Source organism: Molothrus ater, chromosome Z (genome assembly GCF_012460135.2).
Source record: "Molothrus ater isolate BHLD 08-10-18 breed brown headed cowbird chromosome Z, BPBGC_Mater_1.1, whole genome shotgun sequence".
NCBI lineage: Eukaryota > Metazoa > Chordata > Aves > Passeriformes > Icteridae > Molothrus > Molothrus ater.
Window position 1 is genome coordinate 22444631 of NC_050511.2, and position 21876 is coordinate 22466506.

General features: G+C 41.7%; 2 protein-coding genes across 3 annotated transcripts in view; one reads left to right on the forward strand and one right to left on the reverse strand.

Annotated features, from left to right (window-relative positions):
• Nucleotides 1–5035, reverse strand: part of THBS4 (thrombospondin 4) — a 38637-nt gene extending 33602 nt beyond the window's left edge. Inside the window, exons 1-2 of the mRNA XM_036403882.1 lie at nucleotides 4948–5035; nucleotides 691–894 (exon numbers count right to left, since the gene is read on the reverse strand). Coding sequence (XP_036259775.1) covers nucleotides 691–894; nucleotides 4948–5035 — 292 coding nt within the window. The remainder of the gene's footprint in view (nucleotides 1–690; nucleotides 895–4947) is intronic.
• Nucleotides 5036–11759: 6724 nt separating this feature from the next.
• MTX3 (metaxin 3) lies at nucleotides 11760–21665 on the forward strand. 2 transcript variants are annotated; one of them, XM_036403521.2, is made up of 9 exons: nucleotides 11760–11852; nucleotides 12293–12362; nucleotides 13811–13887; nucleotides 15400–15492; nucleotides 16521–16703; nucleotides 16842–16918; nucleotides 17801–17958; nucleotides 18354–18442; nucleotides 19767–21665. In XM_036403521.2, the coding sequence occupies exons 1-9, from the start codon at nucleotides 11772–11774 to the stop codon at nucleotides 19884–19886; spliced, it is 948 nt and encodes a 315-aa protein (XP_036259414.1). In that variant the 5' UTR covers nucleotides 11760–11771; the 3' UTR covers nucleotides 19887–21665. The 2 variants fall into 2 exon arrangements, with proteins under 2 accessions (XP_036259414.1, XP_036259415.1); XM_036403522.2 differs by having other exon boundaries at nucleotides 11766–11852; nucleotides 19793–21665.
• The last annotated feature ends 211 nt before the right edge of the window (nucleotides 21666–21876 follow it).

The following is a 21876-nucleotide window of genomic DNA, read 5'->3' on the forward strand; positions in this document are numbered from 1 at the left end:
GTCAATGCAGCAACAATAATGTACATAAATCAACAATCAACAATAAATCAATAAATCAACGATCTTTCACTGAACCTTAAAACTGTAGTATATCCCAGACCTGGTTTACAGATCAATCAGATCAATGAAACTATTATTATTATTTCTAAAAGTACGGCAGTTCCTACTTTGACTCCTGACTAACGCTTTATTTCACCCAACAGATCTAGTAAGTGCTGGGAATATTTGTCTTGCGTAGTCACATCTAACCTCCAGGGTCATTGGAACAAGAACCTGCCTTTCATATGCATGAGGCAGCATGTGCGTGTGTCCCTCGCATTCCTGAGTAATAAGAACCAGTGATTATCCCTAGGGAAAAAAGGAAAAAAAAAAAAAGACCAAACCACATTGTCTCCTTGCTCCATATTCCATGGTTTTTTCCTCCTTTCTCAGCATTGCTCAGAGTAAGCACTGCAGCCAAGTGAAGGTACCAGCTGATTGTCAGGTCAGTTTTCCCTGGCCAGGAGAGAGCAGCATCAAGGAGACGAAGGAAAGAGATGAAGGGGTGAGAGGGGATGTGAAAAGTGACAGTATGCAACAGGAATGACTCAAGCACAAAGGTTAATCACACAGTTGTCAACATTCATCTGTTACACACCAGTGACTATGGATCCAACACCAGTTATACCATACACATTCCAAGCAACTCACCTTTACTCATCCGTCCCATTACCGTAAATTCAAAATACTTGCTGTTGTCAGCTGATGAATATAGGCCAAAAACAGTGGCTGTGCTCTTTGGCTGTAATTTGAATGTTGAGAGCAAGTACACTTCATTCAGCATAGGATCCCCAAATGCTTGTTGCAAGAAGTTCAGTACCACTCGCTTGTTTGAATAAGGAAGAAGATCAAAAACTGAGGGGAAAAAAAAGCATATTTCAAAAGAAAATTAAATATAATAATGACCAAAGAAGAATGATATTTGAAGCCACATATTGGAGATTGTATACTCTTCCTACCAAGAAAAAAAAAGTTATTAATATGATGATCGTCTGTAAATATCATGAAGTTCAAATCCCTGGCACTGGAAGGGATATCTTAAGCAATCTGGTCTGGTGAAACATGTCCCCATAGATGCAGGCAGTTTGGACTAGATGGCGCCTGCCAGCTACAGCTATGATATTCTATCATTCTATCAAAATATCTATAATTTGTTGCAACTATTTTAACTATTTTTATTTTTCAAAGGAATTATTGATAAGTTACTAACATAGAAATAACTAGTTTTCAAATTGAGGTATGCAAATATTTTTAGGTAGATCTCAAAGGTGCTTCTCTTCTGAGGATTCACCTCAACAGAAAGCTTTTTAACCTACTTCTGCTTTCATAAATTCAGATGTTTGTGTTCACATTTCAATTACATAAGGATTCAGCATTAAAATTTTCAGACAGATTTCCAGAGTGCTCATCCTTTGATAGCTTTTGCAAAACACCAATTAAAATGCCAAAAAGCCAGGTAAGCAATATGATGTTCACAACCTTCTCACTTCACTGAGTTTTCAGAATATATATTATACAAATAAGACTCATCTTTCCTTTCTGGCAAACAAAACAAAGAAATACAGGCCTGACAAAAAACAAAACAAAACCCACAAACCCTGAAGGCATAGTGAAAGCTCTTTCAAATTTTTATTTTAGTTTTTCCATAATGCATAAGCAAAGAGTCTATGATTTTACATATATATAAGTCAGCTATGTCCTTTATGGCACTGAAACAATGAACTGGGGTTTTCCTCAATGTTCCTAAATCCACGACATCTCCTAACTCAATAAACGCTTCTATTAGGTTTTTTGATTATCTCCTATTCCAACCCACTGCAATTAAAGCAGTATATATATTATACCCTGTCAGTAAAGTCTGATAAATATTTTGCACAACTGTTTAAATATAAGAGCACACTGAGCCATTGTATACCACTGACACTCCATAGGCCTACTATAGCTGGGCCATCATTTTCTCCCACTCTGGAACACTACTGTAGAGCTCTCACTAGAGAAGAGTTGTAACACCGGGCAGATGGCAAAGGCACGTGACAGCACATTGTGCCTTAGCTTGATTCAAGCCCGTGGTTGTACTAATAAGTTTCTTTTCCCAGGCTGAAAAAACATTGGTGGACCTTATCAGATGATCCTCATCTGTGTAGCACAACCCCGAAGCTGTTGTTGTCTATAAGGTGATGAGCTCATCCTACAATTCCAGTGTTTCCGTAAGTTACGCACAGGAAAAAACTGAAGAGCACTCAAAGAACAACCACATGGGCACGCAGACCTTCCCACAGATATGCGGGAAACCCCGTTCCCTTATACTAGAGTGTGGGTTAATGCTGCTCCCATCACTCATTCTGAAGCATCCATTCATTTAGACACTAATGTTATTTCCAAAAAAGAGAAAAAATGAAGACCGTTTTCCCTTCATTTCATGAAGTCATTGAAATAATCTCTGAAGTCTACACTTACATTGGGTCTAAGGATCTCATGACTCTACAGAGAATTTGCAGGACACACTACAAAAAATATCAGGCCCTTGACTTGCATGCACTAGTAGTACTGCTGTCAAACAACTAAGACATATATATGTAAGGTGGACTTGGTCAAAAGACTTCATTAAGTTCAGATTTACAGCATACCAGGACAACCACTGCTCCCACTGAAAGCAGGGACTTGGAAAGCAGAAGCAAAAGGCTGGGTGCCTCATCACACTTAGTGCAGAGAGAGTAGAGCAACTGCCCACATAAGAGACTGAAATGCAACTCACTACTGTGTACAACAGCATTTTACAAGGAACAGACATTCATAAAATACAGCTGTGTTTCCTCAGCCGGAGCAATGCAATACAATACCAAAGACTTTGACAGCATGAAATATAGTACAAAATATATACATTTTGTTCAGTTCTAGGTCTATTGGCTGAATTTCTATCAATTTCTGTGATACTCATTAACCTATGCTAGAATCACTTAAAAATATTACAAAAGTAATGACTAAACACTGTGAAACATCTGTCTAATGTTACAGAAAACATTTTTTGAATTTTTTGTTATTTGCATCTTTAAATTAATACTCAAATTGGTTTGTCAGTTGTGTTCCACAAAGCACAGTGCCTCAGCCAGATCCTTTAGCACCATGTTATCAAACTCTTTCCTGGAATATCTTCACTGACTAGTATGTGGATGCATTACATGATCAGATCCATCCTTCAGCACAATGCTACACACATGCTAGCAAATGCAGCTAGCAGAAGAATGAGGAGGCTATGAAAATTCATTTTACATCCTTAGTAGAGTTGGCAGAGACAGACAGCTCTTGGCCATTATAGAGACAAGTATTTGTTTGGGAGAAACAGGGAAAAAAAGATCACAAAGATTTCACATCTCATTTTTTGAAGAACCCTGTCTCTTTGTTCCTCTCAGTGGAAAGGCAGACTTGAAAGCAAATGTACAGAATATGACTGACAAAGCTGAAAAGCACAAGCAGCTGGTTCTAATCCATGTAATGGATTGAAAACTCCAACATGCCTTCATGCCTTCAAGCACGAGTGTGCATACCCACTGGGCTAAACTGAGCCTGCTCATGAGACAGACCAGGAATTCTCTCCTGCACCTACCTTCTGTGGTTTTAAAAATAGAGCTGCCTACCCTCCTAGCCAAATGCTAACAAGGGATGAGCTACATGGTGAGACAGTGGCAAACCACACTTTGGAAATCTGCCCAAACCCATCAAGGGTAGCTTTTCAGATGAGAGCTAGAAGGCGGATGGAAAGTGCTAGGATGAGGAAGCATGGAGGAGTGAAATTAGTGACACAGGAGAGCATGGAACTTAAAGTACCCCTTCTTTTCTCTAACTCTGTTGCCATATCACACCAGCTTTTTGATACCTTCCAAGGCTGTTTTCTGGTCACACCTAATCATAGCTGTAGATGTAAACACTGCTCCACTACTGTTCAGCACTTTTCGAGGTAATTATTAATGGCTTAGACACTTGGAGTGAAATCCTAACCCCTACCACAACAATTTCCCACTGACCACAAGAAGCTGAAAGCATCCCTTGTTGAGGGTGAAGTTTTTCATTGGCCACTGCCCCTGACAAGTTAGAAAGCTGGCTTTTTTCTAATCCGGTAATAGGCAACTTGTCATTACAAAAATTCTCTGAAATGTCTTCACATCATAAAGATCTACAACAAAGGCTTCTGAAAATGCAGCTATATTGTGATCAGCTGTCTTTTAGATCTTCTTAAGTAATAACTGATTGACGTGTTAAAAATAATTCTGCAAGGCAGTGGCGGGGGTTAAAAATGTAGCGAAAACCACAAGCAGCCTTAAGGTTCTTGGAGTAGCACGAAGTTGCACTAACTGCTGCACTCGGCAGCCGAGCTGGCTGCAGTCACAAGCTGCTACCGCAGAGCAATACCACCCACTTCGCTCAAACTCTAAAATATAGCAGCTCCTGACTTACTACGCGCATAATATTGCCACGGCAATGCTGGGTTTAAAAGTACGAGTTTTCCTATGGACTCTACTATGTAGTAGAGTTTTCCCGGCTTAGAAATTCACTTCTCATTTAGGAAAACTTGCAGCTGGAAAAGGCTATTCAGATGCTCTACGCACTCACCAGCACACCTACAGAAACACTTTTTGCAGGCTGCATGAGAGGGGCTGTCACTGCCATCTCCTCCGGTCCCCACCGCTAGTCCGGGCGGCTCCGCGGGCGCGCTCTGCGCCCCGACGGGCAGCGGCGGCTCCTGCTGCCCGCCACGGCTCCGGCTCCCCTAGCACCTGCAGAGGCGCTGCCTCTCGCTGCCAGGCAGCACTCCCGGCGGAGGGCAGGGGTCGGGACACTGGCAAGCCCAGAGCCTTCCCAACGGAAGAGGGACAAGGAGAGCGCGCTCCATCGGGGGCGCGGGGCCCTTACCTCGGGGGGCGGGCGCGGCGGAGCGGCCCGGGCACAGCTGCAGGGCGAGCGGCAGCAGCAGCAGCGCGGCGCCGCGCTCGCACCCCATGGCGGCCGCGGGCCGGGCAGGGCGGCGAGGGACGGCCGCCGCTCCGCACCGGGCCCCGCTGTTTAACGGGGGCGGCCCCGGGGCCGGGCACGGCCGGCGGCAGGCGGCGGGCCATTGGCCGGGGCTCCCCACGGGAGGCGGGCGGGGGGCGCGGAGGGGACGGCCGAGCCCTGTGGGGGACCAGGAGGGAGCGCGCCGTCGGAACCCCAGCCGAGAACTGGCACTGATGGAGGTGGCTCGGACAGAACTGGAGATCCTGGCGATGCCCCCCAAAATCAACACCTGTGAGGATCCTGTCTGAGGATCCAGGGCTCCTCCTTTGAGGAGCCCTGGAAATTGCAATGTATTTAATGGCTTTAAATTCATAGTATCACAGAATTAGCGAGGTAGGAAAGGACCTTTAAGATCATGGAGTTCAGTGGTTAATAAGCGACTATGCTTACTACCAGTCACAAGAAGATGGCCCCAAAAGTGAATTGGGTGTGCTTTAAGAGCTGAATAAGAGTTCTCTAAGTTCAGGAGGGACAGCAAGTCCAGCGCTGTTGCAAGCAGCCCTTCAGAGAGCCACCTGCCTGGTGAAGGATGTAGAAGAGTGTCAGAAACATGAAGATAATCCAGCCTTTTCACCCAGTCCTGCTGACTGCAGGATGCTTAACTTTGAGGTTGGCACAATTTTAGTTTAAAACCTGTCCTGCCTCCCTTTCTATGTTTAGCAAGTGGTGACCATATATTTCTTTGTGTCTTCTGACAACAATACAGCTGTCACCTTTGCAAAGCCCTCTCACAGGTTTCTCTGCCTGCTCTGCACTCAGGTGTTTAGTGTCAACTGTTAAGGTTTAACATATATTAGAACAGATTCTCATGCATATCTTAAGTCAAAACAAACGGGGATGCTCTGGTGTGCAGACATAGTCTTGGTAGAAATTTAAATACTCCACTTTTCCTAACTGAAGAGTGTCACTAAAAGGGGTCATGCAGATTCCAGACTGGGGCAAATTGGGTTTCTAGAAGACTCTGACTGGTAAACTGAGGAATGTATCATCTGCTCCTTTGTTTCATTTAAAGAGTTCAGAAGCATTGGGAGTGCTCAAACTGACCAGATGGAGACTATGGAAAAAGGTTGTTTGTCTTAGCAAACTCCCAAATTCAATAACTTAGCCAAAGTAAATTTAAAAAAAAAACCTTCTTCTTTCAACTACAACAATTTTCAGCACTCTGTGTTCCCTTAGGATATCATTATCCCATTGTTTGTCCTCTACTTCAGAAAATTCTAGTCTCTGCACTGCTGATGTTAAGAAAGTACAGGAAAAAGGGAGCCAGTGAGAAACACAAACACATCATGAGCTTCCTATCCTGCTGCACAGCTCTCTTTGTCCTGTACATCTCTGTATGTATCAGCTCTGCTGATGAACCCCTGTTACGTCAGAAATCCAGGAAGCCCTGCTTGGCCCCTTCGCAGCTTGCTATCCACACTCAGTTGGAAAAGTTAGAGCTGTCTGATATTATTTACATCATAAAAAGTAGGGCAACAATAGAAGGGAAAGTTTATGTTAAAGTGAGCAAAGTAGTGTTGATTAATGTTCAGTCTCATCAGGCTTGGTACATACATCTAAGGAGCACCACAGAGAAGTCCTGGAGGGGCTCATTGTGTGGGAGGCAAAACACAGCATACTGCAGGGTGGGGGCTGTGAGCGCTGCAAAGGGGCTGCCCCAGCAGCTCTACACCACAGAGAGCTGTGGGCTGCTCTCCAACACAGCCCCAGTGAGATTTTCAGATACCTTCAGCTGGCCTATATTCACATGTCCTCTAATTGCCCTCCCTACATGGCTTATATTCCATAACACAGCCCTACTTCTTAGCTTATTCTTGTTAGCAGTGTTGACCCGCTCCTGAAGTTGCCCATTTCTTCCTCTGCCCGTTGCCAGGCAGAAGGGTGCTCTGCCATAGCCCCTGTGTGACAGCATGGTGCTGTTCCTCCTCCTCACCCTACTGCTCTTCTGTATACGTCTCCACACAAGAAGAAACACCTCAGCTTCACTCCCACATCCTTGCCCCTGCAGTGCAAGTGACAGGATAACATGATAGTGTCAATGAGCTGGCCAAGAGCTGCACAGGGGAGTGAGAAAAACAGATCATCAGGTGCAGTGTGCTGTGGAGCAGGGAAAAAAGGGAGGTTAAAAGGGGTAAGCAAGAGGCAAGAAGATGGAAAAAGAAAAGGAGGAACTTTGAATGTCAATACTCCTTAAAGAGAAGTGTTAGTTCAGAATTTGTCCCCAGCCTAAAGCATGGGGAGACAGTACAAGTGCTGCAAGGCTAATACGTTGATCTAGAGCAGTACTGATGATGTTCAACTGTTTATTAAGGAAAAGCCTTGATTCAACAAAGAGCGTTTTTTGCAAACATATACTTAAGTGCATGACAGAAGAACACTATGAAGGTCTGCAAAATCATTACAGTTCTGGACAAAAAACAAACAAAAAAACCACCAAAAACAAAAAAAAAAAACCAAACAAACAAAAAAAAAAGAGAAAAGTATAGTAAGGGTTTGCTTTCACCTAAGGGGAGCACCGTCAATAACTTGTAGCTATTTATTATGCACTTTGAGTTTACTGAATTTGAGATTATTAAAGCATAGGAAATGTTTTCTTGAAAGATTTCCTTACCTGACAGAAATATTAAGTAATTCTAACTTACCATTCCTTACTTCTGATTTAAATACAAAGGAGTGTCTCATACTGGTGCTGACCAGTGCTCCAGGAGGAGGATTTTGTTTGCAGTATTATATCTTCATTAGTATTAGATTTGTGAGGACCATATTCTGTTCTTGCTCTGTATCTGCTTATTCTTTGTGCTTACTCACAAAGAATGCGCATGGAAGCAATGTTTGGCAAACAGCCCACAAGACATAATCCAGTATGACAGAAGGGGACTGGTTCACAATGTACATAAACAGAAGCTTAAGTCCATGTTTAGATGAACTTAGCACATTTAAAGGTCACTGTAATTTCTTCAGTTTTCATTTCTATTCTGAGTTTTATGTTGGAATATGTTACAGATTAAAGGGGATTTGGTGCTCAAGCACAACCTTCTTTAAGGGATTTCACAAAGTGGAAAGTTTATCTGCTGTCTGGAAGGGACTATTTGACCTTTTGATCAACATTTTCAATAAAAACAATGGCATACTAGCAATTCCCTTTTCACTCTTCTGTATTCTCTGAAATACTAACTCCAGCTTTAATTACTGGAGGTTAAATAAGAAGCAAGAATAAAAACATGATTAATCAATTGTGTTTCCAAGAAACTTTCATAATGTCGGTCACCTTTTGTCAGGAAGTCATAAGTATGTGACTGTAATTTTTAAATAGCATCTGCAAGAAAACCTCAATCACTCTAATGTTTGACCTGATTATGTAATTTGTAAGATTTTAAGCATACAGAATACAGAGAAGCTGCAAACATTACAGATTTTGCTTTACAGAAGTGTCTGTTACTTGTTCAAATTCCAAATAATGGGGTAAGGGAAACAGAAAAAAACCCTGCTGCTTAACTCACTTTACATGTTTTGTTCCTAATATGCATCAGGAGACTCACTGTTTTCATGGAACTATATGGATTATTAAAAATCAGGATTCATGGGCAATTAAGATATAGAAATCTTAAGGCAAGTGAAGTATCAGCTCTAAAACACATCCTTTCCTATTTATATCAACACTTCTGGTTTTGATCCTGCTTCATTTAAAAAAAAAATGTTGGTTTCAAAGGTTTCAAATTTCAAAGACAGGTTTCAAAAGAATTTTTGCTTTCCTAAAACACAAATTGAAGCTCCACTATTTCAAGTCAAGTCATATATCCATCTTCAATGCACCTATTTACTTTTCATTTACACTGATAGGAATTCCACTTAGGCAACCAAGAGGAAAAAGTTCCTGATGTGGGGGAGGGAAGGTACAGATTGCCTCTTTTTTTTATCTTTGCTCCAGACTCCACAACAACACAGAGATAAACTGGGCCTGAAGGCAATGCAAAGTTTATTTCCCTATTTACCTCCTAAGCCTTCTTGCAGCCTGCCTCAAGAACAGCCATATGACAGAAAAGCTCATAGAATAGTTAGGTTTTTCTTAAAATCACACCTCTAAGTTCATCAAATCTAAACATCAACCCAGCACCACCACCATATCCACCACTAAAACGTGTCCTCAGCATTTCCAGGAATGTTGAGGAAACTTTCCTGGGCAGCTTGCTTCAATGCTTGACAACCCTTTCAGTGAAGAAATTTTTCATAATATCTAATACAAACCTTCCCCAGTGCAATGCAACTTGAGGCCATTTTCTCTTATTCCAACATTTCTTACTTGGGAGAAAAAACTGAACCCCACCGATCTACAGTATCCTTCCAAGTACTTGTAGAGTGATAAGGTCCTCCCTGAGGACCTGAATCCTTTTCTCCAGGCTAAACACCCCCAGCTCCCTTGCTCACTCCTCACAGGATTTGTCCTACAGGCCCTTCACCAGCTCCATTGCCTTTCTCTGAACTCACTCCAACACCAGAATGACCTTCCTGTAGTGAAGGGCCAAAACTAAACACAGCATTCAAGATGTGGCCTCACCAGTGCCCAGCACAGGGGGGCAATCCCTGCCCTGGCCCTGCTGGCCACAGCATTGCTGATCCAGGCCAGGATGCCATTGGCCTTCTTGGCCACCTGGGCACAGCCTGGCTCATGTTCAGCCGCTGTCACCAGCACCCCCAGGTCCTTTCCAGCCACTCTGCCCCAGCCTGTGGCACTGCCTGGGGTTGTTGTGACCCCAGGGCAGGACCCAGCACTGGGCCTTGTTGAACCTCACACCATTGGCCTCAGCCATGATCCAGCCTGTCCAGATCCCTCTGCAGAGCCTTCCTGCCCTCCAGCAGATCAGCACTCCCACCCAGCTTGGTGTCACCTGCAAACTGATTGAGAGTGCACTTGATCCCCTTGTCCAGGTCATCAAAATCAACAAAGATACTTTAAAGGGCTGATATAAGTATTGAGCCCTTTGTAAAATACCCTTTATAGAAACAGATCTTTGGGATCACAGCTGCCAGCCTCCACAATTCCCTCTCAGAGCTTTGCATCTCAGTTCACATGGTGAAAGGACCAAAGCAAAGTACTTGGACAGACTGGGAAGTTAGCTGGTGCCTGTAGGGAGGAAAAGACATTAAAAATATCCTTAGAATATATATCTTAAATAAGTCTTTAGAAGGAAAAATGTAACATAGCAATTAAAAAAATTGCTTCTGTTAATATTTCCAGTGGTATAGTTTTATGAGGGAAAAAGTGGGTATGTATTTTTTCTTCCATGTTCCTCATAAATGGAGCAGAATGATCTCAGATCTGTGGCATAAATTTTCGTCACACTTTCTTCGACAAATTTCAAGCAAATCTGAAATTGTGGATCTGGGAAGGTGAAAGGAAAAATGAAGCTTTTTCCTTACTCTCCTTATGCATAGAAGACCTAAATAAGGGTGGTCAGTGCAGGGGTTTTTTTTAGTCAGCATGTGGTATTTTTTCATTTTGTGGGAAGGATGGAAACTTGACTTAGCATTTAGAGATGTGCTGTGGCACATCTTCACAGCTCTGGAATAAACAGCTGACAACTTGAAGCCTTTAAAGCTCTGTAGTTAAAACCACACTGAATGGTTATCATTATAACCTGGTCAAAACTGGTAACATATGATCAGAGCTCCTTGTTTCTAGTGCCAAGCTGCTCATGGCGGCTCATCACCGTTGATTGAGAATCACAATATTTTCTTTTGCTCCTATGAAAAGTCACAACTCTGTGTGCAGTGTCAGGGTTGGAGGGTGAGGGTTCAGCCAGACAGTACCAAAAGCATTTCAAGAGGACTACGGCTGCAGCATTTCCCCACAGGATCACAGGTACTGGCCACCCATGTCCCTTCCCAAGAGACTGACCCCCACCTGGATACAACCTGAAACGGCCTTGTTCCCTGGGAGGGGTTGGCCTCTTCTCCCAGGCTAGTGACAGGACAAGAGGACACAGTTCTCAATTCAAGGACATTGAGGTGCTGGAGCGAGTCCAGAGCAGCGCAACAGAGCTGTGAACGGCTCTGGAGCACAAGTCCTGTGGGGAGGGGCTGAGAGAGCTGAGTTTGTTTAGCCCGGTGGAAAGGAGGCTCCTCGGGGAAGACATTTACCGCCTTTTTCATTACCTCCTTTCCTCCAGGCAGGGGTTGTCCTTCTGGGAAGGGACGTGGGTAGTATGAGGACATAGTCTTAAGTTCTGTGCCAGGGGAGCTTTGGGCTGGACATTAGGAAGAATTTCCTCACAGAAGGGGTGATTAGACACTAGAATGGGCTGCCCAGGGAGGTGGTGGAGTCACCATCCCTAGAGGTGTTCAAGGAAAACCCGGATGTGCCACTTGGTGCCATGGTCTGGTTGACACGGTGTTCGGCCAAAAGTTGGTCGCGATCACCTCAGAGGCCTTCTCCAACCCAGTTGATTCGGTGACTCGCCGCCCCGAGCGCGGGCGGCGGATCCCGGGAGCAGGAGCCCCTGCAGCGGCGGATCCCGGGCGCAAGAGCCCGTGCGGCGGCGGATCCCGGGGCAGGAGCCCGTGCGGTCGCGTCCCTCCGGGCGGCGCTCTCAGCCCTCTGCGGGCCCCGCGCGCGGCCGCGGGCGCTCCGGCGCCGCCATGCGGGGGGAGCAGCGCCGCGCTGCCCTGTCGGCGCGGCGGACAAGATGGCGGCTCCCATGGAGCTGAGCTGCTGGGGAGGAGACTGGGGGCTGCCGTCCCTGCACCCGGAGTCTCTCACCGTCATGGTAACGGGCGGCGGCCACCGTCCGGCCCGGGAGGGAGGGAGGGAGCGCCGGCGCCCCGGGGCTTGCCCGCTGCTCGCACGGACGTCCGCGGAGCTCCTTCTTGCCTCGGGAGAGGCCGGGGGTGGGAGGCGGGATGTTGGGCCCGCGGTGCGCGCCTGGCTCGTTCCCCGCGGGAGGCACGAGCAACGCTGCCGCCCTTCCCGGGAGCACCGAGCCCTTCCCGGCGGCGCTGCCGCTCTTCCCGGGGGTAGCGGGGCCTCTGCCCAGCATTCCCTGGAGCCTCCTCAGGGCAATGAAGCCCAGCCGAAACCCGTCGCGCACCTGCTGGTGGTTGGTCCTCAGTGCACGAAGGTGTTTAACACAGTTTCTGAAGCCTTGTTTTATGCTTTTCTTACACATTGTGACACGTTTTCTTCCCTGCCCTCCAATCTTTATTGCAGGCTTACGCCAAATTTTCTGGTGCTCCCCTGACAGTGAATACTATAAATAAGTCCTGGAGAACTCCGAAAGGTACCATCTTTGCAGCCTTTATTGCTCTAATCACAGCCATGTTACAAGTGTAGGTTCCAGTTTCTGTGTTTGCATTGGGTTTGTGTTCATGAATGCAGTGTGCCCCAATTGAATGACTTCACAGGATCAAGTGTGATGAATTTGAGAGAATGAAATAATGGAAGTCATAAATAAAGTGCTCTAGAGGACAGTTTATTAATAATGTGTATGGGTGAGGCAACAGACAGTTAACAAAGCAGTAATGCCAAGTACATAACCGTTTCATTCAGTTGATGGTGTAGTGAAAGCAAATTTGTAAGCTTTTTGCACTTTGCATATTTATGAAGGTAGTAACTAGACATGTGTATGGAAGAGCTGTTTAATTACCCATAGCTTAATTAGTTGGTACAGGTGGAAGTGGAATGTGAACCTCAGCACAGTTACACTAGCTGGGATGTTTGGTATTGTGTTGAATTAGAGGGTTTGACTGAGAAAAGGTGAAGGTAAGCTGTCAGAGAGGACTTTGTTTTGGATGCTTCTATTCATTGCTTATTTGTTCACTCAGCAGTTATTGTCTTGGTGTATTTAAGAGAGGTAAAATCACTGCAGGGTTAATGTCACTTAGACTTAACCACATTAATCAGTTCAGGTAGTACTGTATTCATGCAGAAGTGGAGCCTTTGGTTCTTGGTTTTCAGTGTGTTATTTCCTGTTAGGGGAAAATACCAAGAACTAGCTGGGTGGACTTGTAGAAATTTGGGGGATATCTTCATAAGGAAAATACATAAAATCAGTTAAGAAAGCAGTTTAAATAGTAATTGTTGGTGATAATTGATAATTTAATAGTATTTAGCACTGTCCCATTGGGCTCATTCTGGCAGTTCTGTTGTGAATGTGCCATAAGGTAGACCCTGTCACAGCGACTTTGCACTCTGTAGGCTTTGATCCTGCAGTCTTATGACTAAAGGCTGTCCAGTCAACTTCTTGCAAAAGGGAAGTACTTAGTTCTTTTAGTAATTCGTGTTTATGTAGTGGTAGCTTAGGCATTGTTTCTAGCAAGGCTAGAGAACAAAAGATGGTTAAAATAGATTTGGAGGGGAAGGACAGAGGAAAAATTGGAAAGAGGCTCAGAGGTGGATGAATTGAGAGGGCAGTTGGACTGAGCTAGAATTTCTGTCTTAAGATGAACATCTGAAATCCAGACAAGTAGCCTGGTTTTCAAAGTATTGGATACCTAGCAAAAAACACTGGCTTCAGTCTGATTTGATATTACCCTTTTTAATGTTTTTTATTAGTAAAGTATTTGTTACCTTTTTGGAACTCTCCTGCTGTGTAAAATTTTAAGTTTATGTTTACATGTTAGAAAAATGAGAGCATGGTATTGAGAAAAGGAAAGTACATAACGTGACTGATTGCTTTCTAGTTAAAAGTCATCTGTACAAATTAACTGTATTATTTATGCCTTCTAGGAGATCTACCAGTCCTGGTATCAGAAGACATTGTTATTTCTCAGCCAGCAAAAATACTAAACTTTTTAAGAAAGCAGGTAGTTCTCTTTCAAAAAGATCTGTTTTCCCCGACTCACAGTGACTCTTGCATGTCTCCTTTGTATACACTGATACAGGCTTCCAAAAACCTGGAGTTTAGTTCAGACTCAGTGCTTTTCTTTTTCTCATGCTGGCATGAGAATTGCAAAATGGTGGACAAGAATTTGCTGTTTAAAAGTTTTATCATTAGTTGTGTAAAAGATTTAAAAATAAGAATGAAAAAAAAAATTGAAAAGGACAACAAACTGTCCCTAACTGAGCAGTTTCATACTGATCACCCTGCTTGTAATTATAACATTTTCAATGTCATTATGACTTTGCAGACCTAGGATATCATAGTTTAGTTAATAGTTTAAATGCGTCATTTCCCAGTGCTCTTTTTTTTTTGAAAGTTAATATATACAGACAGCATTGTTTTTAATCTATGTATTTTTTCTATAGCTTGTAACATAAAAAGGTCTGCAGGCATTTCTTGATGCACACCAGCTTATGGACTCTTGCTTGCCTTTTGTAGGACTCCTAATGTTTTGTACACAAAGAAAAAAGCTGTACAGTTTCTTCTTTTCACAAAGCATAAAGATACCTAATAAACCATGGCATCATCTTTTTATTCCCAAGATGGTCCTCTAGCCCACTATTCTGCTTTTACATTAGAAATGCAGTTCCTGTGTGGCCATATGATCTGATGAGTGCCATGTTAGTGAAACTTCAAATCTTTGTGGGGAGAAAAACAGAAATGAGAACTGCAGTTGAGATGGAATTTTAGACAGTTCTTTTGAAATTCTGAAGTTTCAGATTCATTTGGATTGAATTTGGTATTCATGTGAATACCAAAGGCTCCATAGTGTTGGGGGGGGAAAGCCCTTGTTTGTGTTAAAGTATAACAATTGTATGCTTTCTTTTCAGATGTTCAAGTGTCAGCACTGGCCCTTTGTTTATAAATTAATGAAGCAATCTACTCACTCTCCCCCCTCCCCCAGTTTTTCAATCCTTATAATGTATCTTAGAAGAATCCACTGTTAGAATTAAAAGTTCAGTCAGTAACTGCGTTAATTTTGCTGTATATTTCTGTATATTTGCTCCCTTACATTGTTACCATCCAATTTCTTAACTTCTAGAATGTTCATTAAAAGCAAAATATGGGAATGCATGCTTGTTTTTTTATGCTTACACCTTCTGAAGTGTCAGATGCTTCTTGAAAAATAACAGTGGAGATTTACTAGAGGTTTGCTACATCCCTCAGTATTGAAAAATTGCCTGTGTATCACTGGACATTTGCTTGGAAACCAATAGAAAGCAGACACAAGAATTATTTTGGAAATAGGAGGGCCCAAAGCTCTAGGAATGGGAAGGTAGAAAAGCTAGAGGAAAATTCTGTTGAGTGCATGCTTTCTGTTCCAAATATTGTATATATATTTACTGCCTTGATAGGTGTTAAGTTTGAAGTAACTTTCCAGTGATAATGTTTTTGAAAGTTCGTCGTAAGTCTATTTTTTTTTTTTAATTCATAGAAATACAATGCTGATTATGATTTGTCTGCAAAACAAGGAGCTGATACACTGGCATATATTGCACTACTTGAAGAGAAATTGCTTCCTGCTCTGGTAAATATTAATAAATACTTTGTAATGGTCCAAATACTTGGAATTGAATACAGAGGTGCCCAATGTGAGAGCCACAGCACTGGCTGGAACATAGTTGTTTTGTTAGTCTGTTTTTTTGGAATTACTGCCTACCAACTTTTTAAAAGGAAATAAGTGTGTGTTTGTGAAGTGTCAAGTAATAACAGTAGATTTATGAAAGACATTTAAAAGGACACTTACTTAGGGTTTTTTTTTTTTCTGTTGGTGTTTGGGGAACAGTATCCTGAAAACACCTTATTGTGGCCATTTTTGGTTCATTTGATTTCCTGAAAAACTTTTAATTAAGATGTGTCTGATGTGACACACAACTGAAAGCCTTTTGAACTGTTGAGTTAAAACTTCTAATAAATTAAAATGCCCATAACTAGTTTAATTTTTCGGTTCTGAATACAGGGTATAAATACATGGCCATTTGCCCTCACCATTTCAGTGTAATTACATTAGAGCTGTAAGACTCACAGATACTGATTCTCTTGGGTGACTTTGGCTTCAGTTTGTACAGTGAAAAGTACTCTGACCAGATGGTATCATGAGCTAGCCTTTTCAGCTGACCTTGGTTTCAAATTCATAATTCTGTAGTATCTTGTATTTTAAGATTTATACAAAATTTCAAAGCAAAATTCCAGGAACTTCAAACCTGTTGCTTTATGTCTCTGTATGCAACTCTTTTGCAATATAATTTCAATATACTCTGTGTGTGTGTGTGTGTACGTATCTGTACATATAATGTGTATGTAATTTTATACAGATGCATATAGATCTCGGTAATATCTTTGGTGTTTTTCTTTATTTGGAAGATAATTATTTCCTTACTCGTGTAATCCTGCACTCAGAGGATTAGTATATTCCTCTACAGAGCTTGATAGCCTTAAATTACAGTAATTCCTGGTTCTTTTGCTTTTCTGAGAGAGATCTTGCATATCAGATGTCATGAGATGTCTACTCATGACATTGAAATTTCAGTTACATTTTTCCTCGTGTTGATACAGCTGCACACTTTCTGGATTGAGGCTGAAAATTACTGCAGTGTTACAAAGCCATGGTTTGCCTCAAGGATTGCCTTCCCACTGAGTTTGTATCTGCCTGGAAAGATGTCCAGGGAAGCGCTGAACAGGATTTTGCTGACCAAGGGAGGCCCTCCACTCTACAGTCTCACTGAAGTGGAAGCACAGGTATGGGTTATGCAGTAAGGAGTTCTGTAAGTTGGTTCTGTCAAAGACAAGAACTTAAACAATTTAGCACACTGTTAAACGATGAATGGTTCTGTGCATACCAGCATGGCTACACCTAGGGCTCTTGTGTCTCATCAGATATACAGAGATGCCAAGGAGTGCCTGAATCTCCTGTCGAAGAGATTGGGAACATCTCAGTTTTTCTTTGGAGATACGTGAGTGTGATTTTTTTAAAAATGATTTTGGTAAATGAGTAATGAAAAAAGTACCACACCACTCTATGAACACTTGAACTTTCTGTTTTGTTTTTAACCTCCCAGAATGTTAAAAGTGCTTGCCAGTAGTTTTATGTCTCACGGTCTGCTTTTCAGATAAAGCTGAATAAGCAAACAGGGCACAAATGAGGTGGTCAGACTGAGTCAAGGTGGTGTCTCTCTTACCCTACTTTGTTCCACAGAGAGAGAAATGCTTCCTGCAGCTGCTAAGAAAATGTGAGGTGCACTGGAGAACCCTTTTCTAGCTACTGAATGTCTCCTCCTGGCTTTGTATGTAAGAAAAAATGCTTTAGGCTGAGGTGCTACTACTGCCCTCATGGGAGGAGGGCATAGGTCCAGGAACACTTTTCCTGTGTATGTGTGCAGAGCAGGGAGCAGATAGGGCTAGCAACACAGAGCCAACAGGTCCTGAAAAGCATGATCTCTTCTTTAGCAATTGAAGTTTAGCAGTTGATCCTCAATGAGGGAGGATCCTGGTCCCCTGGTGCCCTGCACGAATTTTATGGTGCCAGAAAGGTGTTTTAGAGGGGCTTGCTTATCAGTGTATGGGATAGCATGACTGTGTTGTGATGCTGACATTAGGATAGCATGACAGTGTTGTGATGCTGACATTACTGTTTCAGCTTGTCAGCATGTCTCTAGTTAAGAGATGCTGAAAGGAGTAGATAGTTGGTACAAAGCATTTACCAGGTCGATAGGCAAAGGTGGAATGACAGAAGCACTGACTGTATTCTCTCCTGAATGGTATTTGACATACACGGAAAACTAGGTTGTAAAAGTCTTATCTCAAGTCACTTCAGTGTTTTCCTGTCACTCTTTTAGGCCTACCACCTTGGATGCCTTCGTGTTTGGTTTCCTTGCACCAATTTATAAAGTGTGCTTCCCGAGGGTACATTTGCAAGAGCACTTGAAACAGCTTCCCAATCTGTGCCGATTTTGTGATGATATTTTAACTTCCTACTTCAGGTTAACTGTCTCAGGTAAGTTGTGTTTCTTTTCTCCTTTTTGTCATTTGTACCCATATTGGGATTAGTGCTCCAGGATTCCACCTGTGAACCAAGGCAGATTAGATTTCATGTAGTTTATGCTAGACTTTCTGTGGGGAAATGAAGAAACTTCTAAAGTTGGGCAGAAAGGATTCAAAATTAAAAGCAAGTGTTAATACTCAGTTTTAGATTCTGTCAAGCATTGGCAAAATCTTACAGCTCATGCTTTGTAGTTCTTATTTTCTCACATGGAATGGCTTTTACACTTAAATTCTTCTTTGCGTTAAAATACTGCATGAATTCTCTTCAATGTGACTTTATTTTTTTAAGAATTTAAAAGCTTCTGTAAATACTTTTTCACTCTTCATCTTTCTGCCTTCACTCTCCAGGCCATTCTCCAGCTGGACACGATACAGCAGATGCTAATCTGCAGAAACTCACACAGCTTGTAAATAAGGAATCCAACTTGATTGAAAAGGTTACTTTTGCTTCAGTATCTTTAATTTTACTGCTTTGTTGTGGTTACTTGTTCACAGATATCCTTGCGTGGCAATTGCAACTGTACAGTGGACTTTATTTTAATTACTTCTTTTCTAGTGAGTGTGTAGAGAGGCGGGAAGGATATTACATCATTTGGAAGGAGGAATTAATGAAGCCTTGCACTAAAAAGTATTTTTAATACAACCAAAAGAACATTGTCTTGCAGGTGTGCACACCAACAGAGTGGTATCTTTCTGCAAGTGTACATTCAGCTAAGAAGGAGGAAAATGTATTGGTCAAAACTCAGAAATGGTCCTGCAAATTAAGACTGATCGCCAGCTTTCCTTGCTCCCAGCTGCATGCTGTAGTAACTACCCAGCAGTCACTCTTCTCCTCCTTGTTCTGCATCTAGCTGTTTTTTCTCATGTTCTCTGTTTCTAAGGCTGTCACTCAGCGCCTATCAAAAGCTATACAACTTAACTGAAAAATACTTGTGAAGAATTAGCCTTTTCATGTAGATAGAACACTCTGACTGAAAGGGTAGAAGGCATTTATTCTGAGAAAGATCAGTGTGTGAAATAGATTGTTAACTATGCTCAGCTTTTGTAGCATTAGGTATTGATGCTTTTTCTGTCATTGAAGTGTGGCTGTGGAAATTTTAAACAATGACATTTGTCAGGCATGACTAAGGAAAATCTGATCTTGACTTGAAGAAATGGAGTAGACTAGACAGCCTCTGCAGATCTCCCCTGTGCTTTTATTCTGTACCAACTAAACCTTTTCAGACTACATTGCACATAGGGCATTAGAGTGATTTCCTAGGACAATGTAAATTGTTTATATCCAGAGATTAATTTTAACCTGTCTTTGAAAAGGTCTTATCACAAGTGCTTTATTACGTACTTTTTGAAATGTGTGACTAATACAAATTCATTCAGCATCTCCAGAACATTTCTGATTTCAAAAGATTTTATTCTTGCATGCTGCTGAATATACAGAAGCATCCATTGTTAGCAGTTTGACTCTTGATCTGCCTTCTCAGCATTTGGTTATTGTACAATATTTGACCTCTTAGAATTGGTGTTGCTTCCTTCAGTAATCTTGACCAGATAACTTGAGCAGAAGAACATCCAGGTGCCCTGGGTTTGATGCATTATATGTAAGGGAATGATTAGCAGCTCTAACACAAACGTATATTTGGGAGTGGAAAGAAACCAAAGCAGCAGTTGTTGCTGGTCCTGACAGTAAACATACACCAACCAACCCAGTATTAATGATGACAAATAAGACTAATTGTACAATCTATATTCTGCTGTTGCCAGATCCGGCTCTCATTGTTTCTCTGCAGATGGACGACAACCTTCGCAAGAGTCCTCAGCATCCCCCTCGTAAGCTCACAACGCTCAAGCTTGCTGCAGGAGGAGAAGAAAGCAGTCCAATGAGTCGTTTATCACCTTGACATCTCCTGTTGCCCATAAATGTGTGTTTTGTAACTCAACTGAGTGCCACAGTAGATCTTTTTTACACATGAATGTTTTGCAAGGGAAGAATCTGCTAATGGGTACAAGTAGAGAAGAACTGCAGCTTTACAATCTTCTATCTACTTGTTCTTTTAAGAAATTGCATAGATCAGGCTGGCCACACACTACGCTGAAGCTAAGCTAAGCTAAACAAAGCTTATTACTGCAGATGTTAATATGATTTTGTACAGCATATTTTTGCCTTTAGCCTTGCAGAAATGTTTACCTAAAGTTAAGAATCTGCTTATGGAATGTTCACTATTATTTTATTTTGTGGGTTTTGATTTTACTGTAATCATGTTACTGTATGTGAGTGGGTATGCTCTTTGTCTGAAAAGGACAAAGTCCAGTTGCAAAGTCTGAAAAGACAAAATGTTGCCATTCATGGCAGCTGAGACATGAAATCAATGACAGGAAGGTAAATATTTTTATTGTGCTTTAATGAATTTGGGATTTGTGTTTTATGGTTGTTTGTATCTTTGAAAATGTGTCATGTACTTCGAAGGGGATTATTGAAAAGCATGTGCGCTATGGGGATTAAAATGATGCACAGTGCTAACATTTCACAGTACCTCGAATTAGTCCTTTGTGTGAAACAGGCTTAACCTGTGCACAGAGTAATAACCACATGCTGCAAAACTGTTAAGTCAAAATCACAGAAAACTTGTAGTGAGTGGAAATGTTTGATTAGTTGCTATCAGGACAAGACTTAACTAGCAAATGTACTGCATCTATGGATTGAAAGGAATAGGTTAGGGCTGTATAAGAAAGCTGATGTAGGCTTTTAAATGTCACAAATGCCTCTTAATTAGTTTCATCTTATTTTTTAATAAGCACTACAGTTGATCCAAAAATTAACTAACTGTCAAAATTTTTGTTATATGATGGGCTATTTAGTTAAGAGCTCTTTTCTCTTTGCAAACTGTGGTATATTGCAGGGCATATTTATTCTGTTCAGTTACATTTTGTCTTTAACAGAAGCCTTCCCAGTTCTAGAGACCCAAGCAATTCTGTTACAAGAGAGATGCTGTAATTTTTTACTGGCAAAGTACTGGCAGATGCTTCATGAGTAGGTGTAAAGAGAATTAGACAAGGAGATTGGCCAAAGTGGCAGTGCTTCAGATACAGAATTCTGATAGCAGTGTGTGTGGGATAACTGTTCTGGGGGGGATATTTTGTTGTTTTTCTGGCCAAATCAAGAGAGTCTTTCAGCTTCACTTTGGCTACTAGTCATGTTTGAGATACACAGATAAATTACTTCCTATTTGTAAAGACAAGATGGTAGATTGTGTACATATTGTACCTTTGGACTTGATATGTAAGGAATGTAATATCTTTAACATTTCTTAATTGAAATGGATTTCTAATGAGCACTTTAAAATACTGTTAAGGCTTCATGCTCTTACTAGAGTATTTGTTGCAGTGATTTGAAATTAATTTAGCTCATACTCATAACTGTATAAACTGACAGTCCATTACATGCAAAAGTAATTTAAATGTTTAAAATTCATACTGCCTGTACCTTGACAAGATTTATGTGAGATCATGTCACATAGCTTTCCAGAGCTTTTCTTTTACAAACACGGCTATGGAGAATATGCCTTAGTTTGTCGCTTTTGTGAATGCATACACTCAGCCTATAAAATCTCTTTGTAAAAAGGATTGTTATTCCAAGATTAAAATTCTGCATTTTTAGTGGAATTTTGGTAGAGTATTTGTGGTATATACATTGAATTTTTTCAGTGTTTTGCTTATTTCCTTGTAGAAAAGTTTTATCTTGTCTATTAAAAAAAAACCCAACAAAAAATGCTGCTGACTGCTAGGACAAGAAATGGAAGCATCTTAGCATATTCATGAGATCAGATTTTAAATTTTTATCACACCTCTTCAGTACCATTGCTTTCTTTCAAAA

Coding starts and splice junctions, on each gene's coding strand:
- MTX3 (XM_036403521.2), top strand. CDS start 11,772: ATGGCGGCTCCCATGGAGCTGAGCTGCTGGGGAGGAGACTGGGGGCTG. Junction 16,704..16,841: donor TCACTGAAGTGGAAGCACAG/GTATGGGTTATG, acceptor GTGTCTCATCAG/ATATACAGAGATGCCAAGGA. Junction 17,959..18,353: donor CTTCAGGTTAACTGTCTCAG/GTAAGTTGTGTT, acceptor TTCACTCTCCAG/GCCATTCTCCAGCTGGACAC.